We start from the raw sequence: 21,772 nt of genomic DNA on the forward strand, positions 1-21,772 counted from the left end.
GGTGAAAACGAATAGAAGGGTTTGTTGAGGACAATAGCTCAACTTAGCAAGGCAATCTGAGGTCTGTTTATTCTGTCCTTACCTCATGCTCCTGCTGCCCAATGTTTATTCATTCATTCACATCAGTAACTGAAGAAGAAGCATAGACAAGTTAAACAGCCAGAGCATGTTCCTCTGTGGAATGAGAAAATATGATGAAATATGTACACTTTATGTAAACACACACTGGGGAGTGTATTTCTTTACATAATGTAACTCATCTGTTCTATGAACTCAAGCACCCCTTAATCAACAACACCCGACATGTACCAAATGTGTTTTTTAATTTAGACTGGATTATGCCACGCACTGTTAATTACATAAACACGGATTAGATATTCTTACAATTCTTTTTTCATAAATTTGATGTGTCAGTGTTCAAGTTGTTTGGTCTAGTTGGGATTTGTACTGGATATACTTGGGAGCAGCAGACAAACAAACATTTATTTTTCTATTACTTTTAGTTTTTTTTTTTTTCTAATTTCAGCTATTTACCTATTCTAACAATTTATAAAACAGTTTATCTATTAATTCAGCTATTTTAATCTTTTAGATGTTACTTTTAGCTACTTTAACCATTTATCCATGAATTTGATCTAAAATTAACTGTTTCATTTGTCCATTAGATACTTCAGCTGTTAATCCTATACCTTACGCTATGCATTTTAACCATTCATCTATCCAGCCATTATATATACCACTTATCCTTAAGGGTCATGAGAGGGCTGGAGCCAATCCCAGCTGACATTGGGTGAGAGCTGGTTTACGCCCTGGACAGATGGCCAGTCTATCACAGAACAGCATTTTAACCATTATTCCACTTTACCTTTAGCCTCGATATTTCAGCCTTTTTTCCAATACTTCAGCCTGTTTCAAGAGTTTAGCCATAATGTTTAACTAACTGTATTTCAACCATATATACATTACCTTAGCTAACTACTTCAGCTACTTCTCAATTAGCTATTTAAACCCTTTATCCATTACCTTTATCTGCTCATCCATAGGCTAACAATTTCAGCAGATTATCCATCACTTTTAGATGTTTCAACCATGTATCCATCACTTCAAGCTAACTACTTCAACCACCTGTCCAGTAGCTAATTTAAGCCTTTAAAACATAGCATCCCACCTGTGGGATGCTTGAGGCTGGGTATAATTCCAACAAAAGGATTTGATTATGGGGTTAAACCATTTATCCTATACTTAAGGCAAACAATTTTAACCATTTATCCGTTACTTTTGGCTAACTATTACTTCTACCATTTATCTATTATGATAGCTATCAATCCAATATCTTTAATCCATTCTACCTTCATACATTACTTTTAGCTATTACACAAAGCAGCTGACTCAATATGCAGATTTAAAACAAACAAATTTCTCACCAAACAACTAATTTCTCCCCCTGGTTGGGAATCATCGCTGTAACTGTCCTTATATCAAAGCTACATGTCTTAACCTTCCACTGACTGTGACTTGAGCTCTGTATGGATTGTGTGGAAAGGTTTAATTTGGAGCTAAGTGAGAGTTCCTTGATAATGGATCCTGATGATGGGAAGTCATGAGGGTGGAAAGAATGAGTCATCCATCATCTGTCCACTGCGTTAGGTTGCTGCTGCTGCTGGTGCAGAACCGAGTCAAGCCCCATCTCACAGTGCTTAAGGAGTGATGATGTCAGAGCTGTCACTGTTGTACTCTCTCATCAGCGCCCACTCACAAAGCTCTTGGTATGTGTGCACTCAGGGCAGGGTGGAATACAATAATAGCGCTGAGTAGTTCGTACTGTCTTTATTTAACCCCCCTGCCTCTGTATTGTGAGGCCTGTTAGCCCTATTTTAACATTTCTTCCTCAACTGTCAATGTTTTTATAGCTGTTCTCTGCCTGGAAGCTCGCAAATTACCACTGCTGAAAGTTGGACTGAATGAAGCAATGAAAATTAACTTGGGGTTTCCAAGAAATGTGGGAATGTTACATATCCTTGAATATCTGTCCTAAACCGATTTGTTCCTCCTCACATCTTCTTTCTAATACTCAGCAAAAGTTTTTTCCACTCCTGCTCTGCCTCCGCATGTTTCTCAGAGAGAACGTCCTTACACTGGTGATTCAAATGCACTTTGAAAAGATATTCATCTCATTGACGTGTTGTCCATGTTTTCATGGGAGCAAAATTTGCTTTTTTTTTTTTTAGAACAACACAGCCGTAATGCGCTCTCTACATGACACCCCTCATGAATGACTCAGTGTGTTAGCCAAACATCTGAAGAAATGACCACCCACGGTATTGCAGAAAATGACGCAGAAGTGCTCTTAAGCAACTTTTTTTTCATCTTAGTGTACATGGAATTGATAGAGCATGTACATGGTGGCTGTAGTTCTGTGAAGTAAGTGACTCATCATTCGATAAATTACAGAGGTTACATAACTACTGTACTTTGTCAGTATATGTTTACCCTCAGCATGAAATGTCTTCTTGGTATTGTAATAGCAATTCTAATTATGAATATTAACAAACCTGAAGATATATGTCTGGAACTGATCCTATGTTACAGGTTTAGCTCAAAGGATCTGGTTTTTACTGCCTTGTTAAAGATATGTAGTTGTTTTTTTTAATATCTTGAAGTCTATTTGTAGTTCTATCTATCTATCTGTAGTTACAGTTTTTTTTTTTTTACAGTAGTGCTTGCAATACCTGCATACTTTGATTGAGAAAGCCATTTAATGCCTATAATCACTTTTTAAAACAGACACGTTTGCTTGGTGTTGTCCAGAAATGCCTTGTCTTGGTTATTGAGGTTATACTGCCCTCTAATGGTAAATGAGACAAAATCATGTCCACACTATGTGGATGAATGCTTTTGGTTAATATGTTTACTATATTTATAATAACAATTTAGCAAAGCACTGATTTCCACTATATTAACAACAATGTGAAGAATCAAATGTAATTTTTTTTCATCATCACTACAGATAAAAAAACCTATTTGATAATATCAGTCATAATATTACCAAATTTACACGACACTCTGACTTCTATTCTAATGTCTTCTAAAGTATTTTGATAATGTTACATGGTGAAAAATGATCAATCATGTTGCAAAGCTTAAAGGAATACTTAGACATTTTTTGGAGAGATACACTTATTTGAAGTGGTATCAGTTTGCAAGTGCTGATCCATGCCACAGACAAGAAGAGCAGCCTGGCCTTGATTGCTCAGGGTTCCTTGATGTATCAGTCTTCCATTCCAGTCACGGAGAGATTCAGCAATTTAAATACGAGGATGGCCATTTAAAAAAAGCAAGACATGGACTTCATATATACAACCCTGTAAGAATTCCCATCAAAGCAATTTAACACTTAAAATAAACCCTGATATTTTGGATCTGTAATCAGGGTCTTTGGGGAAGCCATCTTAAAATCAAAACAGTCGTAACAGCTGAAATCGAGGCCTTAGCCCTGGGTTATGTTTGTAGGTTGGTGAGAACTGCAGCCAATTAACACTGGGATATTTGAGCCAGGAAGGGCAGAGTGAAAGTCCTTCCTCCCTTGGCAGAGTCACTGGGGCTGACAGATGGTACTTAGACGGGCTAAGCTGTGTACTTCTGACTGTGGAGATTAGAAACCGAACTCTGTCTAGTAAACATAATTACAGGTCAACTAGGGAAAGTTTACCCAAAGGTTTTCTGATGGCTTCATTTACCATGGACTTCCTTCTTCATTTTATTACATAATCTGGTCGGTAATCACGACAGGCTTTTCTGCAGCTACTTGAATTTATGATGTACTCAATAATTGGATGACATTATACTGTAGTTTCCATATAGAATGACAAAGATGTACACCAGTCTAGTGTTATAAGATTTTGTCCTTTGTTCATTTTAAGGTTGATTAAATCATGTACAACACACCCACTACAGCTCTCTATATATTATATATAAGTATATACATTTTTTTTTAGTTACAGTCACTTCATGAGCTTCAAGTCCACCTCTGGAGACAGCTCTTGGTAAGCAAATGAATGAAGCTTGATGCTGAATGCTTCTTTTAGACTCGTAAGTAAACATCTGTTAAAGCTAACTTACACCTTTAAAACCTGTTTTTTTAAACATATTTTCTACAGAGAGAAATGATTGAAGAGAATGATTGAAATGATATTTTTGCTTTATTTATCTGCAGAATAAAACTAGTGTTTAAAATATCAAAAAAGCATATTTTACACAGATATAAAGCAGAGTTAGCAGAGACAGAGAGAATTTATGCTGGAGCTACCATATTTTGGCTAAACTGATTCATCTCCACTTAGATTTGTGCAGCTCTGGCATTGCAGATCATAGATATTTTATGTGTAGTGTTGAAGACATCAAGATTGCCCATATCAGTCCTTTTCCTTTGATGGCTGCCCGTTGATCAGGCCAGACTCCCAGCGTTGCCACAGAGGAGCCTTCTGACCTCCTGCTCTGTGAACTTTTGGCTCCTGCTGTGGGATAAGACAGAGAAAAGAGCAGGTTTTAGAGAGGGAGATTAGATCCATTTGAAATCGTTGAGGAAATTGTATCAGTTACAAACACACAAAACGCTGTAGCAGATGAGTATAAAAAGATATAAATGTTTTATAGTGGAATGTTTACTCACACAAGCACAAGAGACTCCCTTTTTTATACTATTCAAGGAAACAGAGAAACCTGTTGTCCTACTGGTTTAGCTAATAGTAACCTGTATCAGATGTATAGCCAGTATCTGGAGGCTCTCAGCCTCACATATATCAGATCTATGTATCTAACACATACCACAAAATACGTGAATATAACTTGTAATAATTTGAAATCAATACAAAACATTACAAACATTATGAGCTCATAATTCCTTCATAATTACATTACATGGTACACTTATATAATATAGCATATCATGATTATATATCATATGCACATAACATAATGTAAGATAGCAGATAAGGATGTTATGAAGAATGCTTTCATATTATTTTGCAATATTTGATTTCACAAGATCAATTTCAGAACCACTTGTACTAATCCATTCTAAAACAAGTAGTGAATGAATACTTCAAGTCTAATGTCTTTTTTCAACCATTTTATTTGCCAGCCATTAAAGTTGATTGGATTCAGACAAGTCACAATTATTGCAACATTTTTAAAATTCAGTTTGACCTGAATCATCAGTGTTTTCAAGCCAGTACATAACTCTGATAACTCTCTGAGAAGATGCCAAGAACAGAAATCTTTTGACGGCCCATTTCCTCATAGTGACACAGAAAGATGAGGAAAACAAAAAGAAGAAGACCTTGACACATCACCTGTGTCTGCTCAGATTTCATCTGGTCATTCTTGGAGGGTGGTGGCCAGACCAGTTCCAGTTTCCCCCTGGACTGTTTTCTGACATCTAAAGGACAGAAATAAGAAAGGAGTGGGATAATATGAAGGAGAAAATAACAGGAAGCAGTTTACATTAAATAATGAGTGTTACTTCCAAGACCAGCATTTCCAAATTAAGAAGCTCTCAGTGGTACTTGTAGTCATATTGTATACTTATAGTCTACTGTGGCACTATATTGCAATCCAGGAACAATGCTACAGTCTACATGGATCATCAACTAGTGAGTAATACCAGCTTTTTGCCTGGGACATTTAGCTTTAGCATTTAGCTTTGCACAATATCATGTATGCAGCCATTTTCACAGTTTCCCATTCAAGTTGAATAATCAGCTGGAGACACATAATGGTAATGTTGGCTTTATTATCTAACAAGCTACAGCTGAAAAAATCTGCTACTGATAGTTATTGAGACACGTGTTTTTATCTACCACTGTCTGAAATCAAGGACCCATTGTTTCTAAAATGACACCAATTTTTCAGTGTAAAGATTATTCATTGTGGGGCGGCATGGTGGTGCAGTGGTTAGCACTGTTGCCTCACAGCAAGAAGGTTCTGTGTGGAGTTTGCATGTTCTCCCTGTGACTGTGTGGGTTCTCTCCGGGTGCTCTGACTTCCTCCCACAGTCCAAACACAGGCAGGTTAGGTTAATTGGTGACTCTAAATTGCCCATAGGTGTGAATGTGAGTGTGAATGGTTGTTTGTCTTTATGTCTGGCTCACATTGTGTGAGAGGCGGTACAGGGTGTACCCGGCTCACACACAGTGTCAGCTGGGATAGGCTCCAGCCTATACGTTTTAAGGTGTAAGTAGATTTAGATTGCTAATACTTTAATGGGGGTGCTGCTTTGTCTTGATTCTGTCTGCAGAGTGAAAAATGAAGACGGCTCTGATGTGATGTATATTTGACTCTATTATAGTTATATTTTCAGTGTCAAAACTGTGCTGAAATGCCCTCTGTGAAGATATCACAGTGTGTTTGGGTTAAACATTCTCATAAAGTGTTGTGCCATGGATGGTTAGGATAACACAGTGCAGCTTATCTGACCTTAAGAATGAGTCATTTCCTTCAGTTTAGCCTAGCTCAGACACGTTGTTTTGCTGTCACATGTAGCTTCATCACCTTCACCCTGAGTCAACCCACACATCATTATCCAGCTGAAAATACTAAACAGTGCTGCATAATGACACACTCCCTGGCTGGGTGCACTGTTTAGTTAGGTCTTCAAGCTCTCCTGCTGGGCATATAGGCAACAACAGCAGACATAAGAAAATGCAGACAAACTGGACATAACACACAAGCTGTAGCCATAGACATATCAGCCACGTTAAGTCATTCGTATTTACACAACACTACAACCGAACCAGATCTGCTCCTGGCTCAACTGGAGTGCAGATAGTAGCCTTCATATTGTCATTTAGCCCGCTGGCATCTGCTGACTCAGATCAGCCTGCTGCTAGAGTGATGTGCCCTTAACCGCTGGTGACAGGGTTGACACTAAGTTGTCGATAAGACCCCTTGGATAACACTATGTGATGCTAATGTAGAGAGGCATTCATTAAAGTGCTCAGAAGGCTGGGATGTGCAATGAATAAAGATGTAAGTGACTCTTATGAGACATACTAATATATACATGACACATCTTTGCAACTTGATGGAAATATTTCTTAAATATTATAATATTTATCACTTCCTTATTCTCAACATTGCCTGTAATGTTTATCCACATGGCCAAACTGGAATATTCTCAACTTGGAAATTGTTTTCGATTAAAACCAAATTAACCACCATAGCACATGCAGTCACACACAGAATACAAATCACCAATGATGAAATGAGTGCTGAGATCTTGTAGTGAAGTAAAATTAGTAATGCAGCAATATATATACTACTGGATTGCCTAATCTGTAACAGTACATCATATTTTATGAGCTGGTCATTTAATTTAGTATGTAAAGTCTGCAAGGTTACTGATATTTTTATTGTACACTACATGAGCAAATGTATTTAGTTAAATCACACCACTGATATTCATGTTAAATGTATCACAGAGACCATTTGCACTGACCTGGTACTATCGTCTCTGTGAATCGTGACTTTTCTTCCTCTTGAGTATTGTGCCTGTTCTCTCCATACAGAGTACATCTCTGTCTGCGCAGCTCCTCCTCTCTTTCTTTGGCCTCTCGGATGTCTTTCTCTACCTCAGGCTGTAGAGCTAGGGCTGGACGCAGCTTGAAGAAGGGGTTGTGTTTGAGGATGGGAGAGCCTTGTCTTGTGTTTCCCTCCCTTGTTTTGTTCCTGGTCTCTACAGCTGAGATATCAGTGCTTATGGAGTCCATGCTTCTGTACAGACGCAGGTGTTTGTCTTGTTTTGGGTAAGGGGATAAACGTGTTTTGTCCCGTAAACCCCCAGTTGGGCTCTTAGATCTTAGGATTTCAGGATCTTTCTCCCTCTCAGAGGTTGCAGATTCATACAGCCTGAGGGAATGTGCTCTGGAAACGGGGCAACTTTTGAGGGAAAGCATTTCTAGGCTACGCGTACGCTCCAGAACAGAGGGATAAATATGACCTCTTATCGTTGTGGTAGGGGGTTTCCTGTGCCTTGTTGGACCCTCTGTGTTATCCTGCTGGAAAGCCTCAAACAGCAGTTTTGTCTCCTTTAACTGACGGACCTCCCCTTTGCTGTACCCCCCTGGGATCTTCCCCTGGTTGACCAGCACCAGTTCTCGCTGAATCTCCTGACTTATCTCTTTCTTCATCTTCTGCTCTGAGAACTGCCAGTCGCTGCTTTGTCCTTGGTCAACCTGGGGGGGTAGTGGCTCAAGTGAGATATTGGTCTTAAAGGGAATCTCCAGTACATCTGGATTATCTGCAAGATTGAAGATACCCCCAGCTCTCTGCAGATTTTGCTTCTCCTGGGCTGCCTCTTGGATTTTCTTCTCCATGGAGGTTTCAGCAGCTGAGAATCGGTGTCGGGAAGATAGACAGGGAATTTCTGTGTTTTCATGGGGGTTAACTTGAGACAAATCTGCAGGCACCCAGCTGTCACTTTGGTCATCATCAGAGTTATTCGCCTCTGTTCTGGCAATCCTCAGATCCTCTGCCTGTTCGGGCATTGCAGACAAAGACGTCCTTGCTTTTTCACCATCTTTACTCTCGTTCTTTTCATTCCTTTCCTTTTCCATAAGGTTTGTCTCTGCTCCCTCGCCCATAACAGTGTGAATTCTACCCTCTTCCCTCTCATCTCCACCTGTAAGATTTGCTTCTCTTACTGTCAAATTATCTCCTTCTGTCACACCTCTTGTTTCTTTGGCAACCTGCTGGGTAGTGGAAGGGCTCTCTGACGTATGTACATCCTGTCGTTGCTGCACCAGTTGCAGACGGTGAAGCAGTTGTTCTCCTTGTTGGATATCAGTAGCTATTCTCCGGCTTCCATCTCCCTGCTCTCCCTTTATCATTGTCTCTTCAGAACTTTCGGAGGTGAAGAGTTGGGGCATTTGCATTTCACTGCTGCCACTCTCTCTCCTCACCCAGTCACTCTTTGTGAGGTTATAATTAAAAGATCTGGTATTAACATGCTCTTGGTCATCATTGCTCATCTCTGCAGTAGTCTCCAGTACCTGTGTTTCTGAGCTTGTCTTGTTTTGGGTGTATTCGCAGAGTTCTGGTGGCCCACAGGGCTCTAAACCATCATCTTTCCTACTGAGTCCAGATACCGGTGGTACGCTTATTCCCACACCGTCGCAGTCGATATTTTCTGTAACTAATTTTGAATCTGTCTCAGTAAGACCACAGATATCCTCAGATTTTTTTTGGTCACTGTCTTTAACTAAATGTGTCTCATTTTCAGAGATTTTGTTGATGTTTGAAGGTATTTCCTTTGTGTATTTTTCTTTCTCCGCATCAGTTTCCCTCCAAATTGCAGTATCCCCAGGTTCCTCATTTGATTCTTTGTCTCTGGTAGTGTTATTCTGATGGTGCCTTCCTGATGGATCATGGTATGTTTCCATCAGACAATCCGTGCCCTCCATAGATGTTTGGTCTTCATTTGTTGTTGGAGTGGGGTCCTTGTTGGCGGACAGAGATATGGTATCCATAGACTCCTTAGAAGTCTGTGCTGTACTTGCTCTCACTTCATCCACCTTGTTCTGTGTTGCCATTAACTGCTTCTCACCATGATGCCTGTCTAAGCTGCTGGGATTAGCTTTAGCCTCTGTGGCGTCAGCTGCCCCATTTGAAGGGGTCACACTGGAATTATTGACCATCGCACCTGTGCTGCCCTCTGCTGGCAGCAAAGTAGCCATAGAGGATGGAGGAGGTGGAGGGATGAAGACATCGTCTACGCCCTCATCTTCCATCATACTGTAGTGCCTGGTTAGCACTGCATGGGCAGGACGATTGACTTTGGTTTTATCTTGGGACATCTCACTAGAGGTTACTGATCGGGTCTCTGTGTGGTCTGTCGCAGGGCTGGAGTCCATCTTCATCCACAAACCTCTATCATCTTGGGAGACCAGACCTCGAGGGCTGGGTCTGGGATATCTTGTTTCCATGGTGACAAGCCTTTGAAAAACTTAAGGTTGTTTCTTCTGTATTTCCCTTTAATTCTCCCCTGCATGGGTTAAATATGATTCACATAAGAAAGTGTGAGATTGATGATAAATCCTTTATGAGTATTGAGTATTCTTCCTAGTGCCTATCATATTATATACTATTCAGAACAACTGTGATGACAAAGTGCTAAAATGATGAACACAGAAAAAACTTGCTTTTGCGGAACAGAACTAGCTCTTATATTAAACACTACAGTGTAACACACTTTCCCTCCTTTTCAAAAATATGTTTTGCTTATTGTTACTTCTCTTGACATTTGACACATCATCTCCTAAAGGAGGAAAGTTTCACTGTACTCACTTAAAGTCTCAGTTCTCAAGAAATATACTCAAGAAATGTACTTTCTAGCATTTTTGGCATCACAACTAATTTGGAAGCTAATCATGATCAAATATGCAACTTGAAAAACTGCCCATCCACTGACAATAAACTTATCAGTGAAGTAAGAGTCATCTTTTGTCCAGCAGTTAAACGTTTGAATTTAAAATATTTACATATTCATAGTTCCTGGGTTTTTCAAAGAGAAACATGCAATTTTAAGGCTTTTTAAAAATGAAGTCTTAAAACAAGGTTCAACATGGCCCTTGGTGAAATAGATCAAAACATTTCACCTTTCATGATATCTTTATGTGCTGTAACTAGTACAGCCTTAATGTTCAAGGATACACAGAGGAAAAATGAGCTAATGATTCCCATTCTTCCCCCCTGTTTATCTCAGTGCATGCAGTGTGTTCATGTTTTCTTTGCTTAAATATGAATCAATTTAGGAAGGCACTTAAAATGTCATTTGGTACTATTGTACTTTAGTTGTGCACATTCCCCAAATCTCACTGAAATTAGCACAAAGCAATTGACACAGTAAGCTTGGACCTTTCCAGGTGTTCACTCCAGAATTGTGCTTTGCCCAGTTGGTAATCTAGCCTTGCTACAGGCATGGGGAGATACATCAGTTTCCCTTTCTTTTTCTTTTCAGCAGGGCATATAGCTACTGTGTTGTTTTGGTGACTTTTCTCCCCTACTGTGACCTAGCACAGCCAATTGTGCTGACAAAGGGAAAGAGTAATCGGCTTTCCTCTGTCTGTTTTGGCACGTACACCATGTGCCTGCCTGGCTGGACTCGGACTCATCGTCTCACCAGTATGCCTGTCAAAAATGATGTTTTTCCATCATCTTGTCTGTTGTAACAGCCTTTACTCACCCGATTAATACCTATTATCCATGAGGGCAGTGATCATCAAGGATGATCATCAAGGATGATCACTGCCCTCATGAGATGAAGATGAATTCTCCTTAATCAAAATATTGTCTCCACATAATCTTGTTCCCTGAGCTAAAGGTTTAAATATATGAGTCTATATTTACACCTGCATTCAGGGGCTTAATGTCAGCCACACTACAGTTTAGGATTATCAACAACAGCACCAAACTAAATATAAAGCTCAAGCAGCAGGACATATTAATGTGCCTTAATGAGCTTAACCTATTTATTCCACCCTCCTTTCAGGGAACATTTTCTTCCCTCTTGTCTTGAAGAAGGTTCTAATAGATGATTTCAAATACTATTCAAAAATATTCAAAAGCTTTACTTAAGTGGTGTTGTACATGCAGTTTCATGATTGTATGATCCAATATTTGGGCACACTTGTGGTAATGGCTGTGGTGCTAGTAGTGTTCACACACACACACACACGATGTATCATTTGTACAAATATTTCAGAAAAACATGATGTTTCAATGCCAATGACATAATATTTAACTGTATTGAGGCTTTTTTCTTGCTATTACCAGACAAAGCTCTACTGTTAAAACCCGACATTAAACCAAAAGATAGAAAAGCGTGTCAGAAAAGCAAACAAGTGCAAAGGTAGACCCACAACATAGAAATTTTGAAGGAGGGGACCCACCTGATCGTAGCGCTGCAGTCATCTTCTGTGCGTGCTAGTACTAACCTAAATGGAAATATGAATGATCCAGCTGATGAGCCAGCTGATCTACTTAGCACCTGTATCCTCCTGTCCTCTGTGTCATGTGAACAAACAAAATCCTCTTCTGTGAAAAGCAGTACACAGTTCAAATGACTCACAGCAACAATGTAGTAACATGGAGTTGAATGGACATTGCAAAGAGATGATGTCATGTTCAGCAGTCTATATATAAGAATCTGATGTTATAACAGTTCCATACTAAGCTGTAGAAGCAATCTGAATTCAAAATACTGAATGCCAGTCCCATACTGTAACACATTACTGTACAAGAAATGTGGACTGTCCATGTACTGCTCTTTGTTTACACATGAAATTCACAGTACAGTAATTGTGAGATCTTAAAGAAATTACAGTAGACACAATTAACATTGTTATATTCTGTTTTATAACCATATATGCCAGTTTGCATCCACTGTAATTATCAGCTGTATACCAAATTACAGAGATAGGCATAATAAAACACTTTAGCAGACAGTTGCCAGGTATGATATACTGAGGTCAAGCGTCCAAATTCTTCCAAATTTTTCCCACATTTTCATTGGTAATTTAACTACTAAATATATTTTTGGCAAATTTGATCTTCCTACATAATTTCCTATGGAGTTTCAAATCTATTCCACAATACCACAAATATAACTCTGGAGGAGAAATATTCTAAAAATGTGTGTTTCTGTCCTGAAATAACCCAATTTAAAGGAGTAGTCTGACATCTTGCTGTGACTTAGAGGATTGATACCATGTCTGTGTCGGTATGGTAAATATGAAGCTCCGATCAGCAGCCAGTTAGCTTAGATTAGGTTAGCATAAAGACTGGAAATGTGGAAAAAGATAGCTTGGCTTTGTTGAAAAATAATAAAAATATTTCTACTCGAACCCCTGAAGCTCACTAACTGTTTCTTTGTCCTAAGCTACAGCTAAGCAGCTGCTGGCTGTAGCTCCATAGTAACTGTGCAGACATGAGAGTGATATTCTTCTCATCTAGCTCTCAGCAAGAAAACAAATAAGGGTATTTCCCAAAATGTTGAACCATTAGTTTAAGACATTTGACACCTAAATATATCTTAGCCAGGCTTATACAAGTTACCATGGAAATACAATACAAACTCCTAACTCCAAACACCCAGATTCTCAGAAACATCAATTTTGTCTTCAGCAGCAGCTGCAGCCCTGAGAAGTCAGGTACAAGAATTATCAAAGGATGTTACAAAAGTCACTCATTTTTTGAAAATTTAAAATTAACATTAAATCTCCATGAATCACACTTAGTCTAGTCAAGAAATATTTATGCCACAGTATACATCTTTTGCTCTTTTCCCATTCCTGGAGGAAACACAGCTAAATGTATGGAATCTTTTTGGCTGATAAGGCATAGGACAAGTCCCAAGGCAGAGAAAAAGAGGAATCATTTGAGATAAGAAGTACCTGCATGTCTGCAGGAGTCCATGTTGAAATTCTCAGCTTTGACCACCAGGGGGGGGAGTGGATTTTAGTAGTCCTTCAGAGCTGCTGACAGTCCACAGCTGCTGCAAAGACTTACGACCTCATAAATGTCTCTGTCTTTGGCAAAGTGAAGCAGTGGGTGCTCAGAGCCAAAACCATTGTAAGACCATACCAGAGAGTGGTATAAGCTCTCATTATCTGTCATTAAGGAAGCAGTGTAGTATATGGTGTGTAATAGAAGGCACAAGGGTATAAAAACATAACAAACGTTATGATTAAGCCTGATGAGGGAGTCTCTCTCTTCAATCATTTTCTTACATGACAGAACAACACTGACAGGTCTTGCTCTTGGAAGTGTTTTCTCCCTCTGCTATACTGGCTGAATTTGCTTTATGCAGCCCCCTGTCACCTTTCTCATCCTGAACTTTAACTCCTGCTTTGTTTCCATCCAGGGGAATATCCTGAAATACTTCATCTTGGGACCCTTTCCCTCCCTCTTGCTCTGCTGCTTTGTTTAAGGTTGATGGAGGTGAAGCAGATGTTTCAGGTCCTAAGACGAGTTCTTCTCCATCATCAGTGATAATCACTCGTTCCGCAGTAAGCATGCCTTCATCATCCTCTTGGTTGTCATCTTGGCCAGTTGTGGCATCAGTGTATCCCAGGAACACAAGAGTGACTGGGCCTTCCTCCAGCTTCTGATCCTCAACGTTGTCTATTGTTCCTGCAATGTCTCGAACTGCTATGATCCCTCTGTCCTCTTTTTTATCCTCTTCATTTCCCACACATACCACACAGTCCTCAGTGCTCTCCTCTGCCTCCAAGTTGTAGCTTCTCGAGCTGTCTAACTGCATATTGCTCTCTTTTGCCATGGGATGATGGGTAGAAAAAGACAGGACTTTTTCCTCTGGAGTGAAACTGGCCTCTACAATCTCTGCCTTGGTCGGTGTTACTGTGACTTCATCCAGCAGCGCTTTCATCCCAACACCATCGATGACACTCAAGATCTGCCCAAGTTCCTCTGTCGAGGGTTGTTCTCCTGACCCACCGACGGCGTGGATACTCTTCCTGCCATCGTCGAAGACTGTGGTAGCCGTCGGAGCTCCAGCCGGTGTGGACACGGGGGCCACTGACCTAACGACAGTAGCACCTGTCTTGGGGTCTCTCTCGACCTGCACTGCCAACATTCCCAGGACTGCAATACAGAACAGAGACAGAACAGGATTCCAGTCATTCGCAGTCCAAGACTGATGGTTTTTATTTTTGTATTATTAAACTTAAATGTATCACAGGCCTGGGAGTAATAAAAAAGTGAGAGGTACAAAGGTCAATAACGGGTCAGGAACAGAGCTTTGTGTAACTTATGTGAGAGTATAGGAACACAATAAGCAAAATGCAGCAGGCATAAAAAATGAATGAACAGAAAAGTAGCAAAGTGGGCTAAATATAACATTGTTCTCAGGCTGTTCACCTCAGTCCCATTGTTAAGTTGTATCCTGAAGGCTGATCTTGGATGGAAAGACATTAAATAATGGGGTCATCATTTGCAAGAGAGAGAGAGAGACTACTGCATATAACTGGAGATACTCTTTTGCCTGAGTTACTGTTTATTAAGCCTTAGATTTAATCTTTTTAATGGTGAATGTTTTGGATACACTTCAACACTGCTATAATTATAAAGGAATGCAGAAGTTAAGCTGCACTTCTGGACACTCAAACCACCAAATGTAGTTACAAAGTCTTTTTCCTGTACCTCACCTGATCGGCCATCTTCCCCACTTTCATGAAACATCCTTTGTGCCATTTGTATGGACAAGTGATCTTCTTTATTCACTGAAAAAGAACACATATATTGTCTATATTAAAATACACAGACAAAGTCATCACTGCCCTCTATTTACTGAAATATCCAGCTCTGTTGCAATGTCTGTTAGTTACTGATTGGTCAAATACTTTCTGCCTTATGTCAGAATTGGCTCCTCTATTATAGTCTCATGTCCTAGTCATTTTTGTTTCCCTCCCAAACTTCTCTACAACATTGTGTATGAGGTAGAGATAGGCTGGAAAGGGGTGGGATAAACTTTTGTCCTAATAGTGTTCTTGTACAACAGAAAGAGTCATTTGCAGGCAGAATGTCAATAATGCTCTCACAGAGCTGTTTCTCAGCTGTGGCTCCATTCTGTCATCCTGATTTAAATTACTATTCTTCAGGCTAAGATTTAGTTATGGTAGATTATCTTCTGTCAAGAGAGAATAGATTCTAGGAAGGCATAGTCATGAGAGTGACAAAGAAGAAATAGGAGCTGATGGTAAGCTAATGACAACTACAGTGCAGCTGACTTGGACTTCTTACCTCGTATGTCCTCGTCAGTTGCAGCCTGTGGGTAAAGAAAAGAGACAGTTTTAAGTGCTCTCCATGGTCATGCACTCAAAACACTGCGTTGCGACTGCGACTGCAACTTTTAACACATGCCTCCCACCCTCTCTGTAGCCCTCCCCAACTTGTGCCCTGCCATAAATATTTCGCAGTCATAATCAGACAAGTGTTGAACCAAGCTTAGTCCCATCGTGTTAAGAGCCGCTGAGATTATTTTGCCCAACAACCATTACAGTCCTGCTGATGGTTGCCAGTGTTAGACAGAGCTAAATTTAAGCTGTACAGTAAAGTGAAACAGTTGGTGGAGGTTAAAGTTCATATGCTATACATTTTTTTTTTTTTTTTAAAAGGCTGCAATATATGATAAATGTAGGTTAATAGTTATGTATTAAAAGATACATCAAGGTTAACTTTATGTTATAGCAGAAAAAAAAATCAAACTGCAAAACACAAAAATTTGTGTGTAATGATATTCATCAAAACAACCAGGGCATTTATTTTATTACTCACCAAATTCAGAGGAAAGTTCTGGTTTGATTTACTCATGTAGGTGAAATAATGTGGTAGCATAGTTGTGTATTTTTTATTCATGATACATAATTGGAGGTACTTAAATCCCAGTTGTACAGGCTAGTAAAATGTTTTCTGTTTGTTGTAATGTTTATTTATTTAACAATCCTCTGCCAAAGCACTGAGGTGTGGAAAGAGGCCAAACTGAATACCATTTGCATCCTCTGACCCTTATTTCATATTCATTAAGGAATTAGTTTAGAGTTTAAAAAAAGGTTCAGCCTTGGAGGAGAATTTTTCTAAGGGGGTGGCATGGTGCTGTGTTTATTGTGCATCTTAAACTTGTTGCCCTCACAGCATCACAAAATACTTTAGGGCTATTTATGTCTCTAAATTTCAGACCTCATTTTGCTAGAAAAAGTGGGTATTGCTGGGTGAACTTTTCTGCTGTGTAGGATGAAATCAACCGGAATTTGCTATATGTCTGTTGTTTTATCTGTGTGCGCATTTCGTTCCTTGCTGCACTCTAGAAACATCTGCTTATCTCACCTGATAGTGGTTGTGTGTTCTGGCTGTGGCTGTACAGTTGACACACTCGTTGTTTTCTTCTTGGGAAGCTTGTTCCTCTTCTCTGGCATCAGCTGCCTCTTCCTTCTTGTCCTCAGGCGTATTTTGACTTTTGGTTTGTTCCCTGGCACACACACACAGACATACAGACATAGGCAGAGACATAATATGTGTCAACACAGAAAGATGCACATTAGAGCTCATAACATAAATGATTCCAAGCAGCGGACCAAGAAAAAACAGACACTGTGAGTTGTGTGTGTGTTTATGTCGTAGGCTATAATCCATCACATCAACTATCACATGGCTGCCTTCTGTTTGAACTTGTCATTGTCAATACAGATGTCTATCTGTGATGAAAACACATATAAACACAACTTATTTCCATGTTTAGAAATCACTGTCTGAATCTTGCACATTTTATCTGTGTACCAGCAGAATTTAGATTCAATAGACCTAAAACCATGACTGTTCCTGCCCTCCCCCATCATCTGTAATGTTTGTCATACTAAGTTTATCTGAATGAAGTTGATAAAATGTGGCTCACTCTGCCGTGTGCTCGTCTGCTTCGTCCTGCAGCGGAGGAACAGTGCTGAAGCTGTTGAATGTAAGAATGACAGGAGGCGGAGTTGTTTCACTGAACCACTGGTCCCTCAAGCACTTCCTCTGTATGACAATATGAGAGAAGAAGCCAAGAAAAATTCAAACTTAAGATCAAGAAAAATAAATAGCAACAGAGGCATGAGAGAGTAAACAAGGAAGGGTAAAAGCTTTCCATCTTCACACAGTTTACAGAGATAGTGGTGGCAGATTTACCATTAAAGCTCTTAGTAATTGTTTCAGTGTTCTGGCCTCAATTGCAGACAGAGGTAGACAAAAGCAGCTTTCTCATTTCTAGCCAGTGTCTTTAGTGGCAGCTAAAGTGATCACTGTTGCTGGCAGTTGAATTTTACAAGCTGTAGCTTGCTGTCTAATTAAAGGAACATTTGCTCCATGAGTTCATGAGTTGAAAATGCCACCTCTGGCTGACTTTTTAATGTTATCAGATCACAAGAGATAAGGTTTTAAGATGAGGACTAACCAAAATGTAATGCTATCTAGAGTAATGTTGGCAGGGGTTGCTGGAGTAGTAAACCAGCTCCTAACGTTACCCTGAACTCTGATAGCATCCAGGACCATCCTCCATAGTGGGGAAACATTATGCAGTGGGTGTGTTACTCCTGAATGGTCCTTTTTTAAAATTAATTAGTTAATAATACGCTAATTTTTGTCCACGGAAGAGCTGCGTTACTACTATTGTTTATGACTGCTACTTAGCCAGTGAGAGGTCAAGTCTGTTACACATTCCACAACTGAAAAAAGAGACACCAACACAAACACACTGCACTCCAAACTTTCTGCCTGTGTGAACATAGAACAGAAGTGGTCATTCAGTGGATCAAGACAGCCAAACCACCTGGCAGCGGTCCTCTGCCATTTTGGCTCCTCTACAGACCCAGCAAGGCCAGCAGAGTGCTGTCGTCTGAGAGTGATAGTGAAAAGGTGTCACAGCTCTGTGCCACTGCCCCGAGACCCAGACATCCTCCTCCTGGAGTGAGGATACAATCTGTCACTCATGCCAGGTTATGGTGGGAGTAGAAGTGACAACCTGAAACCTGACAGTGCCTTTTTTTTTTTCAAACACTTTAAGCCCCAACCTAGCATTCTTATCTAAAATACCAGAGCAGCTCTTCTGTAAGGGCTACTTTGATGCAATAGTTTGCCATTTTGGGAAAAATACTTATTTGCTTTCTTACTCAGATTAGATGAGTAGATTGATACCACCCTAATCTTTTTACAGTAATTATGAAGCTACTACCAGCAGCTGGTTAACTTAACAAGAAAACTTGACACCAGGAAACAGCTAGCTTTGCGCTGACAGATAGAAGCAAAATCCATCTACCAAATCTGCAGATGTGTGCTGTCTATCAGTGCATGGGGTCAGAGCAGGAAAAAACCAAACAGGCAGTATTTGCAGTGAATTTTCTGAGAATATCATCTCCTCTGGGGTTAAGTGGGAAAAACAGACAAATTCTGCCTCACATTTAGCTGCCACAAAGATGAAGGAGGCGTTGTTGTATCTTCAGGCTAAATTCATTCAACTGCAGCAGGGATGGTATGTCCCTGCCGCTAGCAATGCACATGGCCCAAGGCAACGGGTGGTTGGAGAAAGCAGAAATGTGTTGCACACTGTTTGTGTGGGAGGCTGTTACAGTGTGCATGGTGCAGCATGGCGCTACTGGCTGCATAGATAATGTAGGTTGTTATGTGTTGTTTATTTTCAAAAGAGCATGTCCTGTAGGGAACAGTGAAGTAGTTAATGGGATGCATAACAGCTCAGTGCGAATAATCCCTAACACACATCATAATAATGCACTTTTCCTCCTTTTCTCATCGCCACTTCCTCTCTTGCGGTGTCTCTCACTTATTGATTTCAACACAGAAACAGTCAGCCTTTTAATCAGATTTATTTCCTGCTGTAGATCAGGTTAACCTAGTAACAAGGTGTTTCTGAGGCTTTCAGCAGTGTAGCTGAGATGAAAACAACTTGCTCATGTGTTACTTGGTGTAAAGTCCAAGTGACCCCTCCCAGAACACTTGAGCTAGGCGTCAGCTAGCAAACAGCTCAGCTTGGCAACAATCATGAGACAAGACATGAGGGTGGGATGCAGCAGCGGTCAGTTTTTTTTTTACATGAAGCAGCTGGAAAGCAGGATAAACAATGAAATCAACTGGGTAGATCCTAGCCCACAGCATTTACAAAAAAGGTTCTGTATTGAAGGAATAGCTTGACATTTGGGAGATACACATCTGACATTCTTATCATCTAACAGTGTTTGATGAGAAGATTGATACCACTCTCATGTCTGTACAGTAAATATGAAGCTATGACCGGCAGCTTAGCTTAGCATGAAGACTGTGAACAAGGTGAAACAGGACCCTCTCATCTTACTCTTGCTAAAAGCAAATAAGCGTTCTTTCCCTAAATATCACCAAATTCCCCACAGTAACACCACACATTGTGTCATTGTGTGTTATTTAGTGAGCTGTAGCGGCATCAGTCTTCTCCCCAAACTCTAGACAAGAAAGCAAATATATACATATATTTCCCAAAATGGGAAAGCTAAGCTTTACTTTTAAAGGTGTTGGTAGGTAGATTTTGCTAACTTCGGACACAGTTAACCAAGCTAGCTGCTTCCCACTGTTTCTTTATGCTAAGCTAAGCTGATCAGCTGTCCACATATTTAGTGTATGGACATAAGAGAGAGGTATCAATCTTCTCATTTAAATCTCGGAAAGAAAGCTAATAATATATTTCCCAAGTTGTCAAACTATTCTTCTAAAGATTTTTGGGTTACCAGATAGGTAGAAGTAGCCTCATTCCAATGCATATTTAATGTAATTTAAATCACACATTTGGAATGACTCCTCAACTCTATAGACTTTTATAGCAAACACTAATGTACCTACTGTATGGGGCATACATGCAGATTAAGACTTGCCAATGGCAGTATTATCATACCCTGTTTGAACCAGGTGTGAGAGATGCTAACCTTTTTCTGGGCTGTCTTCAACCACTCCTCCTCTGTCTCCCTCCTCAGCTTCTCCTCTTCTTCCTGCTGTCGACACCTCTGCTGGTGACAGGACAAAAAGTGATAACTTTTGAAAAGATGTGAAGACTTTTGGAGCTACTTTGTCTTTCCTGTCCCAGTTGCTGAGGTGTGTCACCATAAAGAGCAGGGAATAACTAAGCCGTTAAAGAACTGTCAGAGGGAACACTGAACACTCTGGCATCCTATAATGTGGTGATGAATTTTGGAGTTTCTTGAGACTGTGAGACCAAATCTCACACTGTAATGGTTTTACAGTGTGTACTTCACAGGTTGCCTTTTGTCAACTTTTCTCAGACTGGATATCGACTTTCAACTAACTCTCCTCAGTTTCCCGCCACAGCTGCAGAAAGTGACAGACTGTCTGTGCTGCCTTTAAAAACGTATTTATCATGTGGTAATTAACATAGATGGCAAGTGATTTCTATTTTTATCTAAAGCAGAGAAAAGACATTTTATTCAATTGTCTAGAAACATTATGACTACTTACCTCTCACATTGAAGAGTCTCCTGTACCTCTCAACAGCAAAAAGGTAAATAAAGTTGAGTTAGTCCAAAAAGCAGGTTATTGTGAACTGAAACAACTGGAACTGCTGTATTCTCTTCTACTAACACCAGACACAACTTGATCCGAGCGGTGGGTTACACCCGCTTTTTAATATAATTCTTTGGTAACACCCCTTTGCAGTCACAGTTCCTAAAGACAAGGACTTCCTCTGTATGAGAGCAGAGAACTGAGACAGACAGAGAGAGGGAGAGAGGGATATTTTTAGGAGACGTGACCGACAGATTAAAGCGGGCTGATACAGCTGGCAGTGAGCAGGGATGCCAAGAGAAATAGTTCAGTGACACAGCACATAGTATGCATGCTGACACTGTATCTGTACTGTTAACGTAAGCTGCAAACATGCTGAGGTCCACTCTGGGCCTTCACTGTCTCTGGTGAAGTGGGTCACTCATGTTTGAGCTGCTTTTACATCGGAGAGAGGTCAAACAGGCTCCACTCAGGCCCTCAAAGCTTTCATTTCACAGACCAGTGATTATTGGCCAGAAAGTTAACTGGGGAATGTTCTTTGCATGCTCACTTCAGGCAGTGCAGATCAAGTGAGACCGTTCCACTGAAGTGACATAAGACAATGTTGGTGCGGTCAGATTATTTTGACATGCGGTGAAAGTTCTCCTTGGTTTAAGGCAGACTGAAGTGG

The 21,772-nt window shown here is 40.1% G+C and overlaps 2 protein-coding genes across 3 annotated transcripts; both read right to left on the reverse strand.

Moving 5' to 3' along the window:
- Positions 1-4,263: 4,263 nt before the first annotated feature.
- On the reverse strand, positions 4,264-10,110 carry LOC108898620 (uncharacterized). 2 transcript variants are annotated; one of them, XM_018698553.2, is made up of 3 exons: positions 7,496-10,110; positions 5,352-5,437; positions 4,264-4,514 (listed from the first exon to the last, which is right to left on the reverse strand). In XM_018698553.2, the coding sequence occupies exons 1-3, from the start codon at positions 9,978-9,980 to the stop codon at positions 4,413-4,415; spliced, it is 2,673 nt and encodes an 890-aa protein (XP_018554069.2). In that variant the 5' UTR covers positions 9,981-10,110; the 3' UTR covers positions 4,264-4,412. The 2 variants fall into 2 exon arrangements, with proteins under 2 accessions (XP_018554069.2, XP_050929878.1); XM_051073921.1 differs by lacking the exon at positions 4,264-4,514 and having other exon boundaries at positions 5,147-5,437.
- A 2,278-nt stretch (positions 10,111-12,388) lies between these two features.
- On the reverse strand, positions 12,389-21,291 carry LOC108898710 (uncharacterized). The gene is made up of 7 exons (XM_018698710.2): positions 21,058-21,291; positions 20,511-20,588; positions 17,465-17,583; positions 16,900-17,041; positions 15,817-15,841; positions 15,222-15,296; positions 12,389-14,658 (listed from the first exon to the last, which is right to left on the reverse strand). Exons 6-7 carry the CDS (start codon positions 15,265-15,267, stop codon positions 13,781-13,783), a joined length of 924 nt encoding a protein of 307 aa, XP_018554226.1. The 5' UTR covers positions 15,268-15,296; positions 15,817-15,841; positions 16,900-17,041; positions 17,465-17,583; positions 20,511-20,588; positions 21,058-21,291; the 3' UTR covers positions 12,389-13,780.
- Positions 21,292-21,772: the final 481 nt, after the last annotated feature.

Source organism: Lates calcarifer, linkage group LG11, assembly GCF_001640805.2.
Source record: "Lates calcarifer isolate ASB-BC8 linkage group LG11, TLL_Latcal_v3, whole genome shotgun sequence".
Taxonomy (NCBI): Eukaryota; Metazoa; Chordata; class Actinopteri; family Centropomidae; genus Lates; species Lates calcarifer.

What these genes read in the sequence shown, in the direction of transcription:
- LOC108898620 (XM_051073921.1), bottom strand. Translation starts at nt 9,980, where the DNA reads ATGGAAACAAGATATCCCAGACCCAGCCCTCGAGGTCTGGTCTCCCAA. An exon ending in CACAGAGACGATAGTACCAG is followed by an intron (nt 5,438 to 7,495) that starts GTCAGTGCAAAT and finishes TCTGTCCTTTAG; the next exon opens with ATGTCAGAAAACAGTCCAGG.
- LOC108898710 (XM_018698710.2), bottom strand. Translation starts at nt 15,267, where the DNA reads ATGGCACAAAGGATGTTTCATGAAAGTGGGGAAGATGGCCGATCAG. An exon ending in TGGGGAAGATGGCCGATCAG is followed by an intron (nt 14,659 to 15,221) that starts GTGAGGTACAGG and finishes TCTGTATTGCAG; the next exon opens with TCCTGGGAATGTTGGCAGTG.